Source organism: Scyliorhinus torazame, chromosome 3 (genome assembly GCF_047496885.1).
Source record: "Scyliorhinus torazame isolate Kashiwa2021f chromosome 3, sScyTor2.1, whole genome shotgun sequence".
NCBI lineage: Eukaryota > Metazoa > Chordata > Chondrichthyes > Carcharhiniformes > Scyliorhinidae > Scyliorhinus > Scyliorhinus torazame.
This window is the reverse complement of record NC_092709.1, coordinates 125,548,551-125,573,011: the sequence shown is the minus strand read 5'-3', so window position 1 is coordinate 125,573,011 and position 24,461 is coordinate 125,548,551. Positions and strand designations below refer to the sequence as shown.

Here is a 24,461-nt window from a genome sequence, read left to right as displayed (position 1 = left end):
ACATTTGACTGTATATTCCAGAGTACACATATTCACAGTTCAACATGGAAATCTAGAAGTTGTGGTCACAATTATCATACTAATCCATAGGCTGCAAAATGACAGTGCCTTACAATATATGTGGTATTGAATTCCATGTAAAGACATGAAGTGGTAGTACTTAAGCATTAATTATCCACCGAAGAAACAGAACAAAGTTAGGGCTAGTGTATACATGTGTAAATGAATTATTAATAATGTGGTAAATAATCACTACCAAATAACCTCTCTAGCCTTGAGAATTTAAATTTACAAGTGTGGAGTCTCATCCTTTCAGAATCGATTCATGTTTGAGATTTAAAAAAACATTAAATAATACTTTAAAAATTTTCTAACTGTCTTTTTTATTTCCATCTCTTATTCTGTCTCTTAGAGAACATGGGGTTGAGGGTAATATACTGGCATGGATTGAGAATTAGTTGATGGACAGAAAACAAAAAGTCATAAATGGGTCATTCTCAGGTTAACAGGCTGTGATTAGTGGGGTACCACAAGGATCAATAGTTGTGTCCCATATATTCACAATCTATATAATTGATTTGGATGTGGAGACCGAATGTAATATTTGCAAATTTGCTGGTGGACACAAAACGAGGTGGGAATTTGAGTTGTGGGAAGGATAAAAGGAGATGTCATGGGGAAATTAGATAGGCTAAGTGAAGGGCAAGAACATAGCAGATGGAATATAATGTGAAAAAATGTGAAGTTATCTACTTTGGTAGGAAAACCAGAAATACAGATCATTTTTTAAATTGTGAGGGACGGACGCAATCCACCCAAAAAAGCATCATATTCTGCAGGTTTGGTGGAGTGCTTTGCATCGGCTGCAATGGTGAGATTGCGGCCTGTATTTACCCTCACGTAGTTCCAAAAGAGTCCCCACATGAATCTTGCTATGACTGGCTCCCTCGCCATCTGATTCGCCCGACTCACGCATCAGCTGCTCAACGCTAACAAGGGGGAGCTGCTTTTAAATGCTCCCTCACCACTTACTCCCAGTCAAGAAACGAGGATGGCAGCATGGAGACCTGCTCCTTGCTTTGGTGATGACGACCTGGCCAGGCTTCCCGAATCCATGGATGAGAAGCGGGGCACCTGTTTCCCCCAAGGGAGTGGGACAACAAGCAGCAGGGTCAGCAATGCCACCTGGGAGGCAGTGGCAGCTGAGGTGAGTATGGGCAGCATGATCAGGAGGATTGTGTCCAATGTAGGAAGAAGACGAACAACCTCCAACAAGTTGCAAGGTTAAGTTACCACCTCTCTGTTGGCATCAGCCCCGTGTGCCAACACTCAATTTCTCAAATCACACTTGCTCCCTCCCCCAGTCCACTGGCTGACACCTTGCACCCTCTCAACATTCGATTTTCAAGCTTGTACACCACCACGAAGCAGAGACACTCTGGTGGTGTGCTGGAGGGGCGCGCCAGGGCGGTCCAGGCATCAGAACTGCATATTGAGCAGCCTAACGCACTGCTCAATGACAGAATGGGTGGCAGCGTGGGCCTCATTATAATGGGTTTCCATCTCAGGCCTTCACACTGGCGTCATTAGTCATGAACTCAGCAGGTATCCCTTGTCCCCCATGAGCTAACCTGCCACCCTGGGGAGGTTCTCAAAGACACTGGGGCTCTCCAAGTGCTCCATGATGTAGCTGTCATGCATGCTCCCAGGATAGTGGGCACACACGATCTGAACATTCACGGAGTGGAACCCATTCCTTTTAATATAGGGCATTCCCTGATGCCCACAGCGTGATATGCATGCCATCTATCGCCCCCTGGACCTGGGGCATCCCGGCGGTGATGGCAAAACCTGCAGCCCGGCATCTTGGTGAGCCTGGTCCAGGTCGAAGATGATATAGTCTGTCACCCAGGCATACATAGCATCCATCACCTCTCAAATGCACCTGTGGGCTTGAGACTTCGAGATGCTACACACTCCCCACTCAAGCTCTGGAATGACCCGGTGGATTAGAGGTTTAGTGCTGCACTGACAAAGAACAAAGAAACATTACAGCACAGGAACAGGCCCTTCGGCCCTCCAAGCCTGCGCCGATCCAGATCCTCTATCTAAAACCTTCACTGCCACTGGGAACGGATGTTCTTCTCCTCCTCCATGGAGTGCCATGTCCGTGAGGATGTGGCAAAGGTGCCGCACTGTCTCCCTGCTGAGATAGAGTCTTCTGCGGCATACGCTGTCCGTCAGATCATGGAAGGACCAACAACTCCTGTACACCCTTCTATGTTGCAGGACTCCCATTCTGGCCCGCTCCTCAGCATGATGGGTGGCCAGATTTTCAATGTGTGCAGCTGTCCCCTGCACAAGTGGTGCTGTCTCTAACCTGCATTGTCATTGCTAATGTCTTCGGCATCTGCCCACCTCGGTTGCCACGAGCACAGCGAGGACAGCCTCCACACGATCCACACCAGCAAACAGTTTTTGAATCTGGAAGGAGTTGGAGAAGGGAAGAGATGGAGGGCTTCTATCCCAGAACCTTCAAATCACTCAGGCCTCCCTCACCCCTACCGTGACTGTCCCGCCTTCTCATAGAGTGCCATCCAGCGAGTCAGTTGTGCTGGAAAAACTCGCTCTGCACACTTACCCCCAGCGACATCAGGAGCCAGGAACATCAGGGAGGCTGTGCTCAGCTGCCCTTTGCTCATCCAGGCACTTACCCTTTGGCCATGAGAGGATTCACAGTGCTGAAGTCCTGCTCTTTAATGTTTGTAGTTGGTAGTTGCCTCTATGGTGCCGATGCTCCTCGGGTACAGGCACACTGTTCAAGCATATATAGCAAGAGGATTTGAGTATAGGACTAAGAATGTTTTGTTGCATGTATATAAAGCCTTGGTGAGGCCATACTTAGAATTTTCCATCGAGTTTTGGTCTCTGAAGAAGGATATACTTGCAGTGTAGATTCACCATACTGATTCCTGGAATGGTGACATTGCCCCATGAGGAGAGATTGAGGAGACTGGGCCTGGACTCTCTAGAGTTTAGAATAATGAGAGACGATTTAGGGCAGCACGGTAGCACAAGTGGATAGCACTGTGGCTTCACAGCTCCAGGGTCCCAGGTTCGATTCCCGGCTTGGGTCACTGTCTGTGCGAAGTCTGCATGTTCTCCCCGTGTGTGCGTGGGTTTCCTCCGGGTGCTCCGGTTTCCTCCCACAGTCCAAAGACGTGCAGGTTAGGTGGATTGGCCATGATAAATTGCCCTTAGTGACCAGGAAGGCTTATTGGGTTACGGGGATAGGGTGGAATTGGGGGCTTAAGTGGGTCGGTGCAGGCTTGATTGGCCGAATGGCCTCCTTCTGTACTGTATGTTCTAAGATCTCACAGAAACAAAGGACTCAACAGGGCAGATACTGAAAGTTCCTTTCCCTTAACTGGCGTGCTGAGAATCAGGGATACAGCCTCATAATAAGGAGTAACCCACTTAGGGCGAAGAAGAGGAGGAATTCCTTCACTGTAAAATCCAGGCCACATTGTTGTCAATATTAATGGATTGTGAATCAGGTCACTTCTGCCAATGCTGTCACGGATGCATCAATGGCAGGTAGATTAGTGAGGGGTCAAGTAGTTTAGGATTGGATTGGATTGGATTGGATTTGTTTATTGTCACTTGTATCGAGATACAATGAAAAGTATTTTTCTGCGAGCACCTCAACAGGTCATTAAGTATATGGGAAGAAAAGGGAATAAAAGAAAATACATAATAGGGCAACACAAGGTATACAATGTAACTACATAATCACCGGCATTGGATGAAGCATACAGGGGTGTAGTGTTAATGAGGTCAGTCCATAAGAGGGTGTAGCCATGGAAAATGGCCACCTGCAAAGGACCATGGGAATTGTGGTCAATTTGGGACACAGACAGGTACACAGCCTCTATGTATTTCAAAGAAACCAGACTTGGCTGAAACTTGTATCCATTAAGAGTCGATCACCATTTCCCCCAGGACAATAGAGTTTGAATCAAGGAGTTACAACAGTAGCAGACTAACTGGCGCCACCCCCCCCTTATTTGGAAAGGCCTACGTGCCTGGGACAATGATAGCTAGGACCCGCCCAGCCATCGAGGTATCCACCCCCTAATTGGCTGAGATCGATGAGGGTGATCGAGAGCCCTATCGATCCATTGGACCTGGAGTAAGGACCGCCCAAAAGGGCACGAAAGAGACGAAGGATAATAAGCCCGGCACACTAGAGATCTGCCTCTTTTGGGACTGGCCTGTGCACGACCAACTGCAGCAGAACAACCAAGTTCAAGGACCTGCGACCATTCCTGAAGGACGGGCCCAGCTGAGACGAACCCAACAACTTCCAAACTGACCACGTGATAAAGGCCTTATCTCGCACAGTGCCGGTCACTCAAAGTTAAGTAAAGGTCATCTTAGTCATTGGGTGTAATTTAGTACGGAGCCGCGTGTGTTATTGCATAGAGATACAAGTCTTGTGTTATTAATAAACTGTGTTTTTGAGCTAACATATTGGTTGTGTGGTCATGTGGTCGATATAAGAAACAGCTTGTGGTTCACTCCAAAGTAAAGAAGGCAACAAGGGTAATTTAGGAGTCCGGTACCAGCGGGGAAGAAGCTGTTTTTGAGTCTGTTAGTGCGTGTTCTCAGACTTCTGTATCTCCTGCCCGATGGAAGAAGTTGGAAGAGTGAGTAAGCCAGGTGGGAGGGGTCTTTGATTATGCAGCCCACTTTCCCCAGGCAGCGGGAGGTGTAAATGGAGTCAATGGATGGGAGGCAGGTTCGTGTGATGGATTGGGCTGTGTTCACGACTCTCCGAGGTTTCTTGCGGTCCTGGGCCGAGCAGTTGCCATACCAGGCTGTGATGCAGCCAGATAGGATGCTTTCTGTGGTGCATCTGTAAAAGTTGGTAAGGGTTAATGTGGACATGCCGAATTTCCTTAGTTTCCTGAGGAAGTATAGGCGCTGTTGTGCTTTCTTGGTGGTAGCGTCGACGTGGGTGGACCAGGACAGATTTTTGGAGATGTGCACCCCTAGGAATTTGAAACTGCTAACCAGCTCCACCTCGGCCCCGTTGATGCTGACAGGGGTGTGTACAGTACTTTGCTTCCTGAAATCAATGACCAGCTCTTTAATTTTGCTGGTATTGAGGGAGAGATTGTTGTCACTACACCACTCCACTAGGTTCTCTATCTCCCTCCTGTATTCTGACTCATTGTTATTCGAGATCCGTCCCACTATGGTCGTATCGTCAGCAAACTTATAGATGGAGTTGGAACCAAATTTTGCCACACAGTCATGTGTATACAGGGATTAGAGTAGGGGGCTAAGTACGCAGCCTTTTTTTTTTTAACAAACAATTTCCTTGAGGTGTTTTTTGGCATTGTAAACAGTTACAGATAACAGAAATGAGCAAACATCAATATAAAACCAACACTTTAATCAAACCATACTGCACATGCCTGCTCCTCTCCCACAGACACTACACACCTATTTATCCCTCCTACTCTACTCTAATCCCCCCCCCCCACTTCCTCTCCTCGCCACCCCCCCCCACCCCCCCCTCCCCCTGACATTCACTCTCCCGCGAAGAAGTCGATGAATGGTTGCTACCTTCGGGCGAACCCCAGGACAGATCCCCTCAAGGCGAACTTAATTTTTTTCCATACCCAGAAAACTTGACATGTCCGAAAGCCATAGTTCGGTCTTCGAGAGTTTTGAGTCCCTCCATGCCAGCAGTATTCGCCGCCGGGCTATTAGGGAAGCCAAGGCCTTCTGCCTCTTTCTCCCCCTGGACTCCTGGGTCTTCCGAAACCCCGAAAAATGCCATCCCGAGACTCATCACCACCCTTGTTTTCAGCACCCGGGACATGACCCCCGTAAATCCCTCCCAGTACCCCCTAAGCTTAGGACATGCCCAAAACATGTGAACGTGGTTCGCTGGTCCTCCCGCGCATCTAGCGCACTTGTCCTCTACCCCAAAGAATTTGCTCATCCGAGCTACCGTCATGTGGGCCCGGTGAACGACCTTAAATTCAATCAGGCCGAGCCTGGTACATGTTGCGGTTGAGTTTACCCTACTCAGGGCTTCCGCCCACAGCCCGTCCTCCATCTCCCCGCCAAGCTCCTCCTCCCATTTGAGTTTCAGTTCCTCCGTCTGGGACTCTTCCCCCTTCACGAGCACCTTGTAGATATCCGAGACTCTACCCTCTCCTCCTTCTCTGGTGCCCCTGCACGAAGCCGCCTCCACTCGTTCCCAGATAGACCCCGTACCCGCCATCCACTTCCTTATCATGGCTGTGTTAGCTGCCCAGTAGTAGTTGATCAGACTCGGCAATGCCAGTTCCCCCTTGCTGCGGCTCCTTTCAAGCATCGCCTTCTTCACCTGTGGGGATTTTCCCGCCCAGACAAAGCTCATGATGATTTTGCCAGTCCTTTTGAAGAAGGACTGTGGGATAAAGATCGGGAGGCACTGGAAGATGAACTGAAATCTAGGGAGGATTGTCATCTTTACAGTCTGCACCCTCCCCGCCAGTGACAGCGGGAGTGCATCCCATCTCAGAAACCCCCTCTTCATTTGTTCCACCACTCTAGTCAAATTTAACTTATGCAACCTGCCCCAGTCTCGTGCCACCTGTATCCCCAAGTACCAAAACTTTCCCCAACCAGCCTAAATGGCAGCTCCTTCAGTCTATTCTCCTGGCCCCTTGCCTGCACCACAAACATCTCACTCTTGGCCATATTTAATTTGTACCCTGAAAACCGGCCGAAATTCCTCAATGTTTCCAGTATATTTTCCATCCCGGCCCGTGGGTCCGACACGTCGTCCACATAGAGAGAGACCCTATGTTCCACCCCCCCCTAGTCATTCCCTTCCACCCCTTCGCAGCTCTCAATGCCATCGCCAATGGCTCTATGGCCAGCACGAACAGCAATGGGGAGAATGGGCATCCCTCAATGTAGTCTGAAATAATCTGACATCCTGTTCGTCCTAACGCTAGCTTTTGGGGCCTGGTACAATAGTCTGACCCAATTAACCAGTCCCTCCCCGAACCCAAACCGTCCAAGCACCTCCCACAAATAGCCCCACTCCACCCGGTTGAAGGCCTTCTCAGCGTCCATTGCCACCACTACCTCCACCTCCTTGCCCGTCGGGGGCATCATGATCACATTAAGCAATCTTCTCAAGTTAGCTGTCAGCTGCCTGCCTTTCACAAACCCTGTCTGATCGTCCCCAATCACCTCCGGTACGCAGCCCTCAATTCTAATCGCCAGGACCTTGGCCAGGAGCTTGGCATCCACATTGATCAGAGAGATTGGCCTGTATGACCCGCAGGATTCCGGGTCCTTGTCCCGTTTCAATATCAGCGAGATGGTGGCTTGCGACATCGGTGGCGGCAGGGTCCCTCCGTCCCTTTCCTCATTAAAAACCCTTGTCAGGACCGGTCCCACTATCTCCGAGAACTTCTTGTAAAACTCTACTGGGTATCCATTCGGCCCCGGGGCTTTTCCCGACTGCATGGCCTTTAGGCCCCCCAATACCTCCTCCGCTCTAATCGGGGCTCCCAGCCCGTCCACTAGTCCCCTGCCTACTTTTGGGAAGGTTAGTCCATCCAGGAACCTTTTCATCTCCTCCTGCTCTTTCGGGGGTTCTGAAGTTCTGCTTACTATAGAAGTCCCGAAATACCTTATTCAGTCCTGCAGGGTCCTCCACTCTGCTCCCCTTCCCGTCCACCGCTCTACTTATTTCCCAGGCCGCCTCCCTCTTTCTGAGTTGCTGCGCTAGCAATCTGCTGGCCTTCTCCCCATTCCCATACACCACTCCCCTCGCCTTCCTAAGTTGTTCCACGGCCCTACTCGTGGATAGCACCCTCAGTTCCGCCTGCAATCTCCGTCTCTCCCTGAGTAGGTCCTCCCCCGGGGAACCCGCATGCTCCTCGTCTATCCGGTGAATTTCCCTAACCAATCTGTCCATTTGTGCTCTGTCCGCCCTGACCCTGTGAGCCCGAATTGAGATCAGCTCCCCCCTCACTACTGCCTTCAGAACCTCCCACAGGGTCGCTGCTGAAACCTCCCCCATATCGTTCACCTGCAAGTAATTTTGCATACACTTCTGAAGTCTCTCACATATCCCCTCCTCCGACAACAGTCCTACGTCTAACCTCCATTGTGGGCGTTGGTAATTCGCCCCCCCCCCCGACCTGCAGGTCCACCCAATCCGGGGCATGGTCCGAGATAGTGATTGCCGAGTATTCCGTATACTTTACCTCCCCTACACAGTCCCTGCTCAAGATTTAAAAAATCAATCCTAGAATATACTTCATGAACATGCGAATAAAACGAGTAGCACCTTCCCGTCGGCTGTCTGGCTCTCCGTGGGGCTAAGTACGCAGCCTTGCGGGGCCCCGGTATTGAAGACTATTGTGGAGGGGGTGTTGTTGTTCATTCTTACTGATTGTGGTCTGTGAGTCAGGAAGTCGAGGATCCAGTTGCAGAGTGGGGATCCAAATCCTAGGTTTTGGAGCTTTGATATGAGCTTGGCTGGGGTTATGGTGTTGAAGGCAGAGCTGTAGTCAATCAATAGGAGTCTGATGTAGGAGTCCTTGTTGTCGAGATGCTCTCGGGATGAGTGTAGGGCCAGGGAAATGGTGTCTGCTGTAGACCGGTTGCGGTGGTATGCGAATTGCAGTGGATCAAGGCGTTCTGGGAGTATGGAGGTGATGCGCTTCATGACCAACCTCTCTAAGAACTTCATTATGACTGAAGTCAGGGCCACCGGACGGTAGTCTTTGAGGCACGTTGCCAGGTTCTTTTTTGGTACCGGTATGATGGTGGTCTTCTTGAAGCACGTGGTGACCTCGGAGTGGAGTAGGGACAGGTTAAAGATGTTCGCGAACGCCTCTGCCAGCTGGTCCGCGCAGGCTCTGAGTGCACGACCAGGGATCCCGTCCCGGCCCGTCGCCTTCCGAGAGTTCACTTTCAGGAAGGCCGATCTGACTTCGGAAGCTGTGATGGTGGATATGGGTGAGTTATGGGCTGCTGGGGCACTCGACAGTGGATTGTTGGTTACCTGCTCGAACCGAGAATAGATGCATTGAGTTCATCGGGGAGGGGTGCGCTGCTGCCAGAGATACTGTTCGGCTTCGCTTAGTAGCCCGTTACGTTGTTTAGTCCTTGCCACAACTGCCGAGTCTGTCTGTGATTCTAGCTTGGTTTGATATTCTCTCTTGGCATCTCGGATGGCTTTGCAGAGGTCGTACCTGGATTTCTTGTATAGGTCAGGATCGTCTGACTTGAACGCCTCAGAGCTGTCCTTCAGTAGGGAGTCAATCTCGCGATTGAGCCATGGTTTCCGGTTGGGGATCATTCGTACCGCTTTCTTTGGCACGCAGTCGTCTACACATTTGCTGATGAAGTTTGTGACGGTGGTGGCACACTCATTTAAGTTGGTCGCTGAGTTCTTAAATATGGACCAGTCCACTGTCTCTAAGCAGTCACGTAAGAGCTCTTCTGTTTCCTCGGACCAGCACTGCATGTCCTTCTTAGCTGGATTCTCCCGCTTGAGGTTCTGCTTGTATGCCGGGAGAAGGAGCACCGTCTATGGTCTGATTTCCCAAAGTGCGGTCGGGGGATGGAACGGTAGGCGCCCTTGATTTTTGAGTAGCAGTGGTCAAGAGTGCTGTCGCCCCTGGTGGGACAGGAGATGTGCTGTGGAATTTTGGCAGTACGCTCTTGAGGTTGGCCTTGTTGAACAAGGCCTCCGAGTATTCTGTTTCGTAGTTGTTTATAACTGTATATTTCGTCCAGCGCCTTCCACACTTCTGCCTGGGGTAGGATGTAAACCGCTGTGATAATGGCTTTGTCCCTCTTTTTACCATCCGCTGCAGGCCCTGGTTGTGTTACCAAGCTGCTCTTGGTGATGGACATTGAAGTCCCCAAACCAGTTCAAGTTCTGTACCCTAACTACCCTCAGTGACCTTCCCAAGTGGGGTTCAACATGGAGATGCATTAATGGAGCAGCTGAGGGAGGATGGAAGCTGATAATCAAAAGGTTTTGTTGCCCATGATTGATCTGATTCCAGGAGTCCAGAGGCATGTTGAAAACTCCAAAGGCCACTCTCTCCTGACTCTATACTACCTTTCTGCCCCTTCTGGGTATGTTGTGCCAGTGACACAATACAGACCCAGGGATGGTGATGACAGAGTCAGGAACAATGGTTGGAAGGTATGATTACCGTATTACTATGACCAGCTTGACTAGTCTGTGGGACAGCTCCCAGTTTTAGCACAAGTGTCAGATGTTAGTGAGGACGACTTTACAAGCTCAACAGGACTCGGGGTGGCATTGTCTCTGGTGCCTAGATCGACGCTGAGTGCCTTGTCAGTTTTCTTTCTTATTTAACTTCTGTGTAGTGATTTGATACAACTGAGTCGCTTTGCCAGTAGTTTGATAGCTGAGTCGCTTGCTATGCTCTTTCCATCAGTCTTTACAGTGGGTGAGGAGTCTTACATAGGTCAGAGATTAGTTTCACCAATTGAGCTATGTGAACCTTAAAACTCAACTAAGATCCAATGTTTTATGCTTTGTCAAATATGTAGTATTAACGTATTTAAAGGTTGAACGGGTTCATATATGATACTGGAGAAACCATGCCATCCATATGATGATGTAGGGAAGAGTCACATAACTAAGAATCGCATAGGAAAATGTTCATGGTCGATAGTGAGTAATACCTGTGTCTTGTATATCTGTGAATAGTTATTATAATAACTGGCACGGAACACGGAGCAGGGTCGATTGTTTTCCCCATGTGGCTCGAGGAGCATAAGCCCCCCACCCCCCACCCCGCTAGCTATGGGGCTGATACCATGTTGTATAAAAGGTCGGCCAGATAGGAACCAACCGTCAGAGAGAAAGGACCCGGTGAGGTTCAACTGGGCCCCTTTGTAAATAGTCTGCATTATAAATAAATGTTTTCTTTGTGTTACTCTTCTGACTCCCCTCACCTTTATTAAAGTTATGTTCAAACAATAAATCAGTTATTGTTCAGACATATTTGGGTGGGATTCTCCAATCCCGCTGCAGAGTGTCCACGTTGTCGGAAACGCTGCTGCGTTTTACGACGGCGTGAATGGGCCGCTCCCAGGATTAATTCTGGCCCCTACAGGAGGCCAGCACGGCGCTGGAGCGGTTCGCGCCGTTCCAGCTGCCGATTCCGGCGCGAACTGTGCGCCGCGGGATCCGTGCATGCGCAGTTGCGCCAGTGCCAACGAGGACATGCGCAGTTGCGCCAGTGCCAACGCGCGCATACGCAGTGGCCTCCTTCAACACGCCGGCCCCCCCACGCAACATAGCGCAGGGCTACAGGGGCCGGCGCGTAGGAAAGGAGGCCCCCAGCCACAGAGGCTGGCCCATCGATCTGTGGGCCTCGATCACAGGCCAGGCCACATCGGAGGCCCCCCCCCCTGGGGTCGGACCCCCCCCCCCCATAGGCCGCCACCCAACCCTTCAACACCGAGGTCCCGCCGGCTCCGAGCAGGTTAGAACGGCGCCGGCGGGACTCGGCTCTTTTCTTACAGCCGCTCGGCCCATTTGGGGCGGAGAGTCGGCGGCCCGGCCGCGAACAGTGGCCCACGACCGGCGCCGTGCCAGATGCACCGGCGTCATTGGCGCTGATTCTCCGCACCACGAAGAATCGCGTACCGGCGTCGGGGCAGCGTGGCCTGGTTGCGGTGATTCTCCTGCCCGTCCCTGGGCTGGGAGAATCCCGCCCATTTTACTTACTTTTTCATGGGATGTGTGCATCACTGTCTTGGCCAGTATTTGTTGCCCATCCTTAATTGCCCTTGAGAAGGGGGCAGTTGAAACTTTGGCGTGTATTTGATGTAGACACAACACAAGTGCTATTAGGAAGGGAGGTCCAGGCCCAGCGAAGGAAACAGTGCTCTGGTTCTAACTCAGGATTGCGCGTGGCTTGGAGCGTAATTTGCAGCTGGTGATCTGCCCATTGAGGAAATGTACAATTATCAGCTATAGAACCTTGCAAATTAAATCCCATCAAAGTAAAATGCTCCTTCTGCATAAGGAAGTGAGGATTGAGACGACTTAACCCAAGAAATTATCAAAGCTTCTGCTTTAACAACCAAACATTTGGTTGCAGAAGAGTCTAAAATCCTGATTTTTTTTCCTGTTCCTGCTTCTGTTTAATTGAGGATATAAATCATTGATTTGCAGAAGGTGTCAGCCTTTGAATTTTTTGTGCTTATTTGCATTTCATCACTGTTGAGTGTTCTGCTGTGATGGGATTAATTAAGGATCCCTATGGATCTGATAGGGTAGAAGGATGTTTCATATTGTGAGATAGAAACAAAATAATCTGAGAACACAATCATTATTTCAGTATTTCATTCCATTTCTCTTGTAATCTTTCAGAAAGAATAGCTGAGATATAACAAGCACATGTTTGCAATAAAAATTAATTCTGAAAATGACTATGCGATCTAGCTGTAACAATTTATTTTAACTTGTGGATATTATGAGGCATGCTTTCTTTACAACTAATCCTGGAATAAATTTCCACATCCCTCCATTTCCATGCGTCATGCCCACTACATGCATTTTATATTTATGGGGAGGCAGTGGCGCAGTGGTATTGTTGCTGGACTAGTAATCCAGAGATCCACAGTCATTCTCTGGGGACCTGGGTTCAAATCCCACCATGGCAGATGGTGAAATTTGAATTCAATAAAAAATCTAGAGCTAAAAGTCTAAAGATGACCATCAAACCATTGTTGATTGTTGTATATACCCATCTGGTTCGCTAATGCCCTTTAGGGAAGGAAATCTGTCATCCTTGCCTGGTCTCCATGTGACTCCAGCATGTGGTTGACTCTTAAATGCCCTCAGGGATGGGCAATAAATGCTGGCCCAGTCCATAACCCAGCACCACCCATGAACGAATAAAAAACAATATTATCAACTTTAAGTCAATTGAGTGGGTTTGTGATCATGGCTACCATCGACACCGCAAACTGCCGGCTCAAAGTGGAGAGGATCTCCAGGAAGATCGCGCATATAGACACTGACATTAAGTTTCTACAAAGATGCAAGAAAGCAGACATGATCCCGAAAGGACTACAGATCACAACCCCACTCAAATACCTGGGGTTACCCCTATCTCTGGATCTGTAAAGACTTAATTACCTGCAAATGCTCGCATTCTAAGTATTGTCTTGCATCTTTGAATTTGTCTACATATATGTTTCTGGAACATACCTCTTCATTCACCTGAGGAAGGAGCAGTGCTCCGAAAGCTAGTGTTTCAAACTTCACTTGGGAACCAACATCCTAGATAGTTAACTACAAAAAACTTTGCAACCAGCTCTGAACCCTTCACTTTGCAAGACTGTTGCTCCAACTTTAAATAATCAAATCCACTTAAGAAACCACAGGCCTGTCACTTTGGAGACTGGAAATTGTAAATTAGAGATTGAAGTACCTGTAATCTGTAAAAGTGCACACTCTATATCCAGTTGCATGTGTGTGCGAATGTATGTGTGACCAAGTGTATCATGTTGCAGTCATTTGGGTAAGTAAGTGAGAATAACTAACCTTTATTTTAACCTTATGGAACCTTGTGGAAGGGTAAGAAAATATGCATTTCTTTCCATAGCAAGGATACTGATTATGGGCAGTAAGATAGTTAATGCATTCTGTCCGTGACACCTGGGCTTTCCTGATGGTCATCACAGAATGACTTGTATTTACAATAGTCACAGGCTAAATGGAGCAGTGAAAATATGTTAATGAGGTGGAAGGGGATTAAATGATGACTTGTAATGGATGTCACAGTGATGTCCAAACAATGTGGTACTGTGGTTTGGAACCAGACCCCAAACCATAGGGATTTCAGGAATCCTTGGAGTTAGCTAAACATTTAAAGATCAATGGGTTTTTGTCATTTATTAGCTCCCCTCTTCCCAAGATGTGAACATCTAAGTGGAATCTTCTGGCTGTCAATCTCCAGCAGTTGGCAAAACGCCCCAACAAACCAGAGAGGGCTGAAGCTGCTCCTAACTTTCCTTTCCATTCAACTGGCTCTCACCGCTGCCAGAGGACGAAAATGTACAGGGGGTTTCCATGGACCATAGGAAAAACCAGGACAGAAATTCCACTGTGCACTGTTGGGGTGGAGGAGGGGAAGAACGGGAATCTCTATCAATAGTCCCTGGTGGTGATGCTGCATATGGGTAAACAATTAATTTAAATTGCATATGTCAAATGTTCTACCATTCTTCCTGATTGTCTAATGTATGGCAAGCCTACATTTCTTTTTTTTTAAATTCAGTAATCATTTCACCTCCTGCAGCATCTTGAAGCAACTTAGAATTTTAAACCGATGGGGAGGGTTTTTCACCCACTTCTTTCATTGGCAGGGTTGGCGGAGTAGGCAGAAAATTGAGCGGAAGTCTCAAAATAGATGGAATTTAACACAGAGAAGGTCATACATTTAGGGAGGTCAAACAGTTGTAGGGAGCACACAAAGAATTGGAATTTACTAAGAACGGTCGATGAAGTGAGAGATCTTGGTGTACAAGTATGAGGTAGTATTGGCTGAAGTTAGAAACAGGAAAGGAGAGGTCACCCTGTTGGGAGTTTTCTATAGGCCTCCTAATAGTTCTAGGGATGTAGAGGAAAGGATGGCGAAGATGATTCTGGATATGAGCGAAAGTAACAGGGTAGTTATTATGGGAGACTTTAACTTTCCAAATATTGACTGGAAAAGATATAGTTCGAGTACAATAGATGGGTCGTTTTTTGTACAGTGTGTGCAGGAAGTGTAGAAGATTGTAGTTTAGTCGGGCAGTATGGTCGGCACGGGCTTGGAGGGCCGAAGGGCCTGTTCCTGTGCTGTACATTTCTTTGTTCTTTGTTCTTTGTTCAGGAGGGTTTCCTGAAACAATATGTTGACAGGCCAACAAGGGGCGAGGCCACGTTGGATTTGGTTTTGGGCAATGAACCAGGCCAGGTGTTGGATTTGGAGGTAGGAGAGCACTTTGGGGACAGTGACCACAATTCGGTGACGTTTACGTTAATGATGGAAAGGGATAAGTATACACCGCAGGGCAAGAGTTATAGCTGGGGGAAGGGCAATTATGATGCCATTAGACGTGACTTGGGGGGGATAAGGTGGAGAAGTAGGCTGCAAGTGTTGGGCACACTGGATAAGTGGGGCTTGTTCAAGGATCAGCTACTGCGTGCTCTTGATAAGTATGTACCGGTCAGACAGGGAGGAAGGCGTCGAGCGAGGGAACCGTGGTTTACCAAGGAAGTGGAATCTCTTGTTAAGAGGAAGAAGGAGGCCTATGTGAAGATGAAGTGTGAAGTTTCGGTTGGGGCGATGGATAGTTACAAGGTAGCGAGGAAGGATCTAAAGAGAGAGCTAAGACGAGCAAGGAGGGGACATGAGAAGTATTTGGCAGGAAGGATCAAGGAAAACCCAAAAGCTTTCTATAGGTATGTCAGGAATAAGCGAATGACTAGGGAAAGAGTAGGACCAGTCAAGGACAGGGATGGGAAATTGTGTGTGGAGTCTGAAGAGATAGGCGAGATACTAAATGAATATTTTTTGTCAGTATTCACTCAGGAAAAAGATAATGTTGTGGAGGAGAATGCTGAGCCCCAGGCTAATAGAATAGATGGCATTGAGGTACGTAGGGAAGAGGTGTTGGCAATTCTGGACAGGCTGAAAATAGATAAGTCCCCGGGACCTGATGGGATTTATCCTAGGATTCTATGGGAGGCCAGGGAAGGGATTGCTGGACCTTTGGTTTTGATTTTTATGTCATCATTGGCTACAGGAATAGTGCCAGAGGACTGGAGGACAGCAAATGTGGTCCCTTTGTTCAAAAAGGGGAGCAGAGACAACCCCGGCAACTATAGACCGGCGAGCCTCACGTCTGTAGTGGGTAAAGTCTTGGAGGGGATTATAAGAGACAAGATTTATAATCATCTAGATAGGAATAATATGATCAGGGATAGTCAGCATGGCTTTGTGAAGGGTAGGTCATGCCTCACAAACCTTATTGAGTTCTTTGAGAAGGTGACTGAACAGGTAGACGAGGGTAGAGCAGTTGATGTGGTGTATATGGATTTCAGCAAAGCGTTTGATAAGGTTCCCCACGGTAGGCTATTGCAAAAAATACGGAGGCTGGGGATTGAGGGTGATTTAGAGATGTGGATCAGAAATTGGCTAGCTGAAAGAAGACAGAGGGTGGTGGTTGATGGGAAATGTTCAGAATGGAGTACAGTCACAAGTGGAGTACCACAAGGATCTGTTCTGGGGCCGTTGCTGTTTGTCATTTTTATCAATGACCTAGAGGAAGGCGCAGAAGGGTGGGTGAGTAAATTTGCAGACGATACTAAAGTCGGTGGTGTTGTCGATAGTGTGGAAGGATGTAGCAGGTTACAGAGGGATATAGATAAGCTGCAGAGCTGGGCTGAGAGGTGGCAAATGGAGTTTAATGTAGAGAAGTGTGAGGTGATTCACTTTGGAAGGAATAACAGGAATGCGGAATATTTGGCTAATGGTAAAGTTCTTGAAAGTGTGGATGAGCAGAGGGATCTAGGTGTCCATGTACATAGATCCCTGAAAGTTGCCACCCAGGTTGATAGGGTTGTGAAGAAAGTCTATGGAGTGTTGGCCTTTATTGGTAGAGGGATTGAGTTCCGGAGTCGGGAGGTCATGTTGCAGCTGTACAGAACTCTGGTACGGCCGCATTTGGAGTATTGCGTACAGTTCTGGTCACCTCATTATAGGAAGGACGTGGAGGCTTTGGAGCGGGTGCAGAGGAGATTTACCAGGATGTTGCCTGGTATGGAGGGAAAATCTTATGAGGAAAGGCTGATGGACTAGAGGTTGTTTTCGTTGGAGAGAAGAAGGTTAAGAGGAGACTTAATAGAGGCATACAAAATGATCAGGGGGTTGGATAGGGTGGACAGTGAGAGCCTTCTCCCGCGGATGGATATGGCTGGCACGAGGGGACATAACTTTAAACTGAGGGGTAATAGAAAAAGGACAGAGGTCAGAGGTAGGTTCTTTACGCAAAGAGTAGTGAGGCCGTGGAATGCCCTACCTGCTACAGTAGTGAACCCGCCAACATTGAGGGCATTTAAAAGTTTATTGGATAAACATATGGATGATAATGGCATAGTGTAGGTTAGATGGCTTTTGTTTCGGTGCAACATCGTGGGCCGAAGGGCCTGTACTGCGCTGTATTGTTCTATGTTCTATGTACACCTAAAGACAGCAGTTCAAGTAGATAATGTTGTAAAGAAAGCAAATGGAATGCTCTCCTTCACTGGCAGAGGTATAGAATATAAAAGTAAGGATATAATGTTCGAATTGTATAAAACCCTGGTGTGGCCACAACTGGAGTATTGTGTGCAGTTCTGGTTACCACGTTACGGGAAGGACGTAATTTCTCCGGAGAGAGTGCAGAGGAGGTTACAAGAATGTTGCCAGGGCTAGACAAGTGTAGCTATGAGGAGATATTGGATAGGTTGGGGTTATTTTTCTTGGATCAAAGAAGGCTGAGGGGTGACTTAATTGAGGTGTACAAAATTATGTGGGGTACAAAATTATGAGGGGACGTGATAGAGTGGATAGGATAAAATTGTTTCCCTTGGTGGAGAATTCTAGAACCAGGGGACATAGATTCAAGATAAGTGGCAGAAGGTGTAGAGGGGACATGAGGAAGAACGTTTTTACACAGAGGTAGTGGGAGTCTGGAATTCACTGCCCGAGTTCGTGGTGGAGGCAGAGACCCTAAACTAAGGTACCTGGATCTGCACTTTAAGTGCTCTAAGCTACAGGGCTATTGACCAGGTGCAGGAAGGTGGGATTAGAAAGGGCACCTGGGTTTCCACAGGCTGGCATGGACAAGATGGGCCTAATGGCCTCCTTCTGTGCTGTAACTTTCCTATGGTTCTAAGGTCTAACAGCTTTTACGCTGGCAGGATTTCCCTGCTCGATTGTTCCCGTTTCTCGCCAATGATGTAATAAATTCAGGACCACCATTTACATCTGTTTGAATATGCTGATCAGGCGTTTATGCCTCATTGTCCCATCACGTTGGACTGTCTGTCCATGTCAGTTTGAGGGCACACCAACATGAATTGCGTCATATCCCTCACGATATGCACCTGCCGAACAGAATCCGCCAGGGGCAAATAGGTGAGCGTAGCCCCTAGGAGGGAGAGGGTCATGCCCCGACAGTACCTTGACATTACCTGACCACTGCCTCCTGAAAGCTCAAATGACAATGTAGACCTTTCTAGAAAGTGAATGAAAAATAGGAAGGACAATGTAGAGAAGAGGTTGTTGGGGTGAATGATTTGAAAATTACTTAACAGAAGAGCAGGAACCTGTTGGATGGTGTTCAAAATCTAGCAGAATGAAATTCCTAATAATAAAATCTCCACCAGCCCTTTCTTTTTCTCACATTTTATCATTAAATGAGCCCAGGAGCAGCATGCAATGTACTTTAGATCATTGGCCACTCTGGCTAGCTGAGTTGTCCTGACCCAGTCTCTCCCAGCCTTCCCCCCCGTGTCACCACAGTTGCCTCACCACTTCCAATGGAGAAGCAAAGAGCCAGTCTCAAATGTTGAGACCTCTTTGTGGCTCCAGTATTGCCATAAATAACATGGGTACCTGTTCCTTTACTTCACTCTTGTCACCCTATTTTGGATGGGTCTTTGAAGGAACAGAAAAATAGGTGGATATTTTGTTTCAGCATAGTTCATTGTCCAGAATTTGTACTCCCTCATTTTTCAAAGTGCTGCTCACACAGAAATCCCAGCCTCCAGTTTGAAAATCTGAAAGAAATGTTCACAGGTAATATTATGAATATTCAAATATTTTAACATTTTTGTTAATGTTATTATTTATATTTTTTCTAAGCGGTTTAACATATTGCAATGATTCCCCCAAAGCCAAATGTACATTCAGGAGGTTTTAGTCTGGTGGCAGCTAAACTTGCTTCTTCATGGTCAGTCAGAAATTTTTTCCCACAATGGAAGAGTCAATTACTAGCGGGAACGGTTTAAGTGTGAGGGGCAACGTTTAGAGGCGATGTGCAAGGGAATGTTTTACACAGAGGGTAGTGGGTGCCTGGAACTCGCTGCCGGAGGAGGTGGTGAAAGCAGGTACAATACTGACGTTTAACGGGCGTCTTGACAAATGCATGAATAGGATGGGAATAGAGGGATACAAATCCCAGAAGGGTAGAGGTTTTAGGTTAGACGGGCAGCATGGTCGGTGCAGGCTGGGAGGGCCGAAGGGCCTATTCCCGTGCTACACTTTTCTTTGTTCTTAATTTGTTCTTTGTTCATGATTTTTAATCACATTGATTCATGGTCTATTGTGTTTTGTCAATTTACTACACCATAATTAATCCAAATATAATGTTAATTCATTGGATTGAGAAATCTAGTTAGTCTAATTAAGTCCAGGATCTCTGAGACTGGATTCTCCGCTGCCGAGTTTCTCCCTTTCGCCGGTAGCCCAGGGATTTCCTGATGACGTGGGGCTGCCCACAATGGGAAACCCCATTGGCCGGCTGGCGAGACGGAGAATACCGGGAGTGCGTCGCACCAGAAATCTGGTACGGCGGGATAGAGAATCCCGCCCTTGGTCTTTGATACTAGCGTGAATGCTGAGATCTGTCTGCTGGTGAGCTCTGTTGCTGACCTTGCTAATGTTTGGAAGGCCAGAGGGATGTTACTAAATTTACATATCCATGAAGGGTGCTCATGTCACTTCAGGTATCTGTTTGTCCCAGGGGTGTGACGACCTGATTGAAATATACCAGATCATGGTGGTGGTTGGGGTGTGGGCGTGCATGGAGGGATACTATAGTACCATGGAAAAAATATACATATACAATTAGCCGTCTTTTTAAGGGGACAATATTTTCATGGCAATTTCTTCTTTCTTCTGAGAACATGGCCTTTTCCCAGGTCTGGGGCCTCGTGGTAGGTCCCATTTCTCCCGGTAAACAGGCTGGTACATCAGGCTGCCTCTTACACGGTCCTGTGTGACTCCAGCCCATACAAGCTCCTTGGAAACTCCTGGCATTTTGAGGCTCAGCCTATATGTTGGCCTTCTGGCATTTTCATGCTGTAAGAGTTAGGAATTTCGTAAACCGCTGTGGAAATATTACTCCAAAGTTGAGAGAGCAGAACAGGCTAAAATTCCTACGGGAACTTAAGGCACCCCAGTTCAGACAAGTTAAGAGGTATGTGTCTATTTATTTGAATACTGCTGATAGAAAGGTTGTTTGTAACTCTGTAATTTTCCCTTTTATTCAGTGAAAGTGGTAAAGCTGAGCAGATACCTATTTCTGGATTGGTATTGGTTCCTGTTCATTGGAGTAATGTCCAGTGCCGAGGTGATGAACACAGTTTATTTGAGTGCGTGAAAGAAACCAGACAGCGTGAGCACTGCCTCCATAAACGGGCAGCAAGAGTTACTTGCAATCCTCCCAAAGGTAATGAAATAAGTTGTCAGCTCTTCCAATGATCTGTCACAATAAATTAGAAGAAAAATACCCCATTATGCTGTAATGTTCCAATGATCAAAAGAACAACTAGACCTAAGTGGCTGGTTGATGCTTTGTTCTGTCCATGTGCTGATCATAGTGAGTGATGACAGTGTTGGGAATTGGAAACAACTTTCTATGTCTATCCAGTGATAAAACCAAGAAATCTCCTTCTCAACAGTAAGAGACAAGTTATTTCAAGCTCTTTAGAATTTAGGTTTAATCAAACTTGCTTAACATTAAACATCAGCACTGGCTGCTTTGAGTGTTCAGTTACTGTTTGCTTTCAAATATAGAATGAATTCATTAGTATCATCACACAAATTAAATGTCAAAATCCAGGAAAATCTTTGGATAATTAAGCCTTCATCCAGCTTCATTATAGACTCAATAGTAGAAATGCTGAAGTTATTTACCACTTATAATCCATGCATAGTTAAAATAGCTCATGTATCAATTTGTGTACATGTGTGCATAAACAAACATTGCTTTATTTGTCCATAAATGATAATAACGCAAAAGTTATTTATCAGAGCACTTCTGCACTTCTCTGTTTAATTTTAGCATCTGTATTTGTCCCAATTCGACTGGTTGGAGGCAGTTCTGAATATGAAGGCCGTGTGGAAGTCTTTCGTTCTGGGCGATGGGGAACAGTGTGTGATGACCACTGGGATGAAGCTGACGCTGAAGTTGTCTGCAGGCAACTGGGCATAAGGTCAGGATGATTCTGGCACTGCTATCCAATTGCAAGGCGGGTTCTGTTCAAAGCCAATGAATATCTCTGCATCAGAATAATATTTATATTTAGTATTAGCTTGGAAGTTCCAGGACACACAGAGTGATAGGAAATGACAATTAAACTCTGCTTCCTGTCTTATAAGCAATTATCTATCTATGCTGACATGTTACCCTCAACACCATGAGCTCTTAATTTGTCTTTTAGCTTTTTAAGTGGTAGATTATCGAATACCTTTTGAAAATTCAGGTAACCAATACCTCAAATGCCCCCTTCATACTCCCCATCTCCCTAGGACTTCCATATCATCCCCGACCTCAGGCACCTTAAACTTACCCTACCTCCACAGACTAAAGCTCTGATATCTTCTTGAACTTCTTATGTCTACTGTAGCACTGTAGTTGCAGGATCCAAGGAGCTTACAATCAATTATATTGGCTGGCAGTTCTCTAATGTGGGACTTCCTCCTGAGTGAGGGGCGGAAGTTGGAGTTGAGAAGAATGTGATGGGATGTAGGTGTCACCGGCAAGGCCACCATTTATTGTTTCTAGACATCTGTCTGAGGCAGCATGTGTAAAGGGAAGGTGAGTTAAAAAGCAATGATTTTTTTCACTGTTTCTGCCTGAACTTTTCTTTAGTTTCCAGGCAGGGATGACTAATGGAGGGGGAGGGGGGATTTTTGGTATGGGGGAGGGGTCTCTGTTATAGGGTCTCTCTGTTATGGGAATTCTCTGATATGGGGGGTTCTGTATTATAGGGGGTCTATGATATGGGGAGGTCTCTGATATGAGGTGGTTCTCTGTTATGCGGGGTCTCTGATGAGGGAGTCTCTTATGGCGGTCTAATGCGGGGTTCTGATAGGGCGTTGCTAGGGTGTGGGGTGGGCATGATTTGTACTGAAAGAGTCCTCCAATGGACTTTAAGTACCTTAAGTACATATCCCCTTGGCCTACCGCGAGATCCATTACTTCATCATCCAAGTAATTAATATAGATTGTAAATAGTTGAGGCCCAGCACTGATCCCCATGACACTCCACTAATTATATTTTGCCGACCCTAAAATGACCCATTTCCCGACTCTCTGCTTCCTGTCTTCTATACTCTATATTCGAATACCTTTTGAAAATCCAGGTAACCACATCTACTGGTTTCCCATTATCCACCCTGTTTGTTACATCCTCAAAGGTTAAATTAATCTTTAATAAATTAGTCAAACATAATTTCTCTTTCATAAGACCATGTTGGCTCTGCCTGGTTAACCTGCATTAATTGCCCACTTAAGGCCTGCAATTGGCAGCAGAGCGGGACAGGCCTTCCTGCCACAGACTTAATAGCGGTGGAGGCAGGAGGGTGGCAAATAAATGTTGGGTGGAACCTTACCATCAGGCTCAGACTATAAACTGTTGTGTAGTTCTCCAGGTGAATAGCCCAGTTTGCTCGCCAGATCTTGAGTCTCTTGGAGTAAAAAAAAACAATGAGTAGGCGGGGTTTGTGCCATCACTCTGGTGGAGCGGAGCCTGATAAAACCGGCAAGGCTGGCTGCACATACTCGGTTCACTTACTACACCATGCTGCACCATTTTTAAAGGTTACCCCGATCAGCACTGAAGTGAAACCCCCCCCCGACCCCTCTCCATCACCCCTTCATCGAGGTATTGGGGAGGGGTTGGGGCTGGGCTCCTGCCCTCCCCCAGCATAATGATCACTCAAAGGGTTATAAATGTTTAGAATTCTCTAGCTCAGAGGGCTGCAGATGTTACATCGTTGATCACATTTAAGGCTGGGATAGACAGATTTATGGTCCCCCAGGAAATCAAGGGAATATGGAGAGTGGGCAGGAAAGTGGAACTGAAGCTCAAGATCAGCCATGATCGTCCTGAATGGTCTATTCCTGCTTCGATTTCTTGTACACTTATGGAGTCCCCAGCTATCACCCTCCACCTGATTAAATGCCCCCCGCTCCCACAAAACATGGCACAGGGTAGGGCAGAAGATTCCTAATAGTTAATTGGAGAAAAGTTCTGCCCATTGAGTTCATTGCCCATTGATCTATCGATGCTATTTATTTAATCTGCTGTGACTATTTAAGACCCCATGCCAAGAAAACGCTTTCGACAAAGTTCAAATAAATGGTCGCCATGTTTATGTTTACATGCCATGGGTGTATTTTATCATAAAGTCTCCCCTTCGTGACAGTGTATGCTTTCAGCTCCTGATATTGCTTTTCTTTTAGATGCTTGCCTAGTGGCTGGAGAACATGAGATGGCTGGCTGTTGTGTCAGTGTGAACCTTTTAGGATTGAATTGTTCCTTTGTTTAAGCATTTAGGTTCAGTGTACCTGTTTGCTTTATCCACATTGTCTTCTCGGGATTGTAAAGAACAAACAAAATAATTAACGCATAGAGGTTAGAAGACAGAATAATGTGAAGTTTTAAGCAAGAGGGTGGCAAAAGAAATGTGCATTATGTTCACTACCAATACACCTTTGATCATGCCAGGAAACACCAGTATTAAACATCTGGGCAAAATCTTGGCACAAATGTGACCTTTACATCTGCCTTCGAACAATTTCACAGCAATTCCTTTTTCTGTTTTTCACTGATTTTGATATTTGTATTAATAGGTTCAACAAATTAGTCTTTACTTCAGATGCATTTTCCATCATCTTTGCTTATTATTGTCAATGGGATTGAGCAATTTTGAAAGAAATTCAGTGTTTTTTATTATTGCAGAATTTATTCACCTTGATTTTCTGGAAGGGGTCAGTGAAAGTTTGTCTCAAAAATATCAGATTACTTTTCAAACATACTATTCCAATAAATAGAAACAAACCAGGGCGCAATTTAACGGAAAAAAGGAGTTCAGTTTTGGTCACGAATAGTGGTGTGTTTCTCGAAGCCTGCAGCATCGAGAATGATGCCACTATCAAACGGGACTTTGTTTTCTTTTACCGGGCCTCGGCGAGGAACACCCCACCAGGCCGCCTCATTTCCTGCATTTACAAGCTCAGCTTGTGCTGGAAGAGATCAGGGCGCCATTTTAAATGCTACCCCGATCTCTCAACACTCCATTGTGGCCTCCGGATACCTCCCTCTCCCC

General features: G+C 46.9%; 1 protein-coding gene across 1 annotated transcript in view; it reads left to right on the top strand.

Moving 5' to 3' along the window:
- Positions 1–24,461, top strand: part of prss12 (serine protease 12) — a 326,627-nt gene that overhangs the window by 90,540 nt on the left and 211,626 nt on the right. The window contains exons 3-4 of the mRNA XM_072497842.1: positions 20,396–20,574; positions 21,190–21,340. Coding sequence (XP_072353943.1) covers positions 20,396–20,574; positions 21,190–21,340 — 330 coding nt within the window. The remainder of the gene's footprint in view (positions 1–20,395; positions 20,575–21,189; positions 21,341–24,461) is intronic.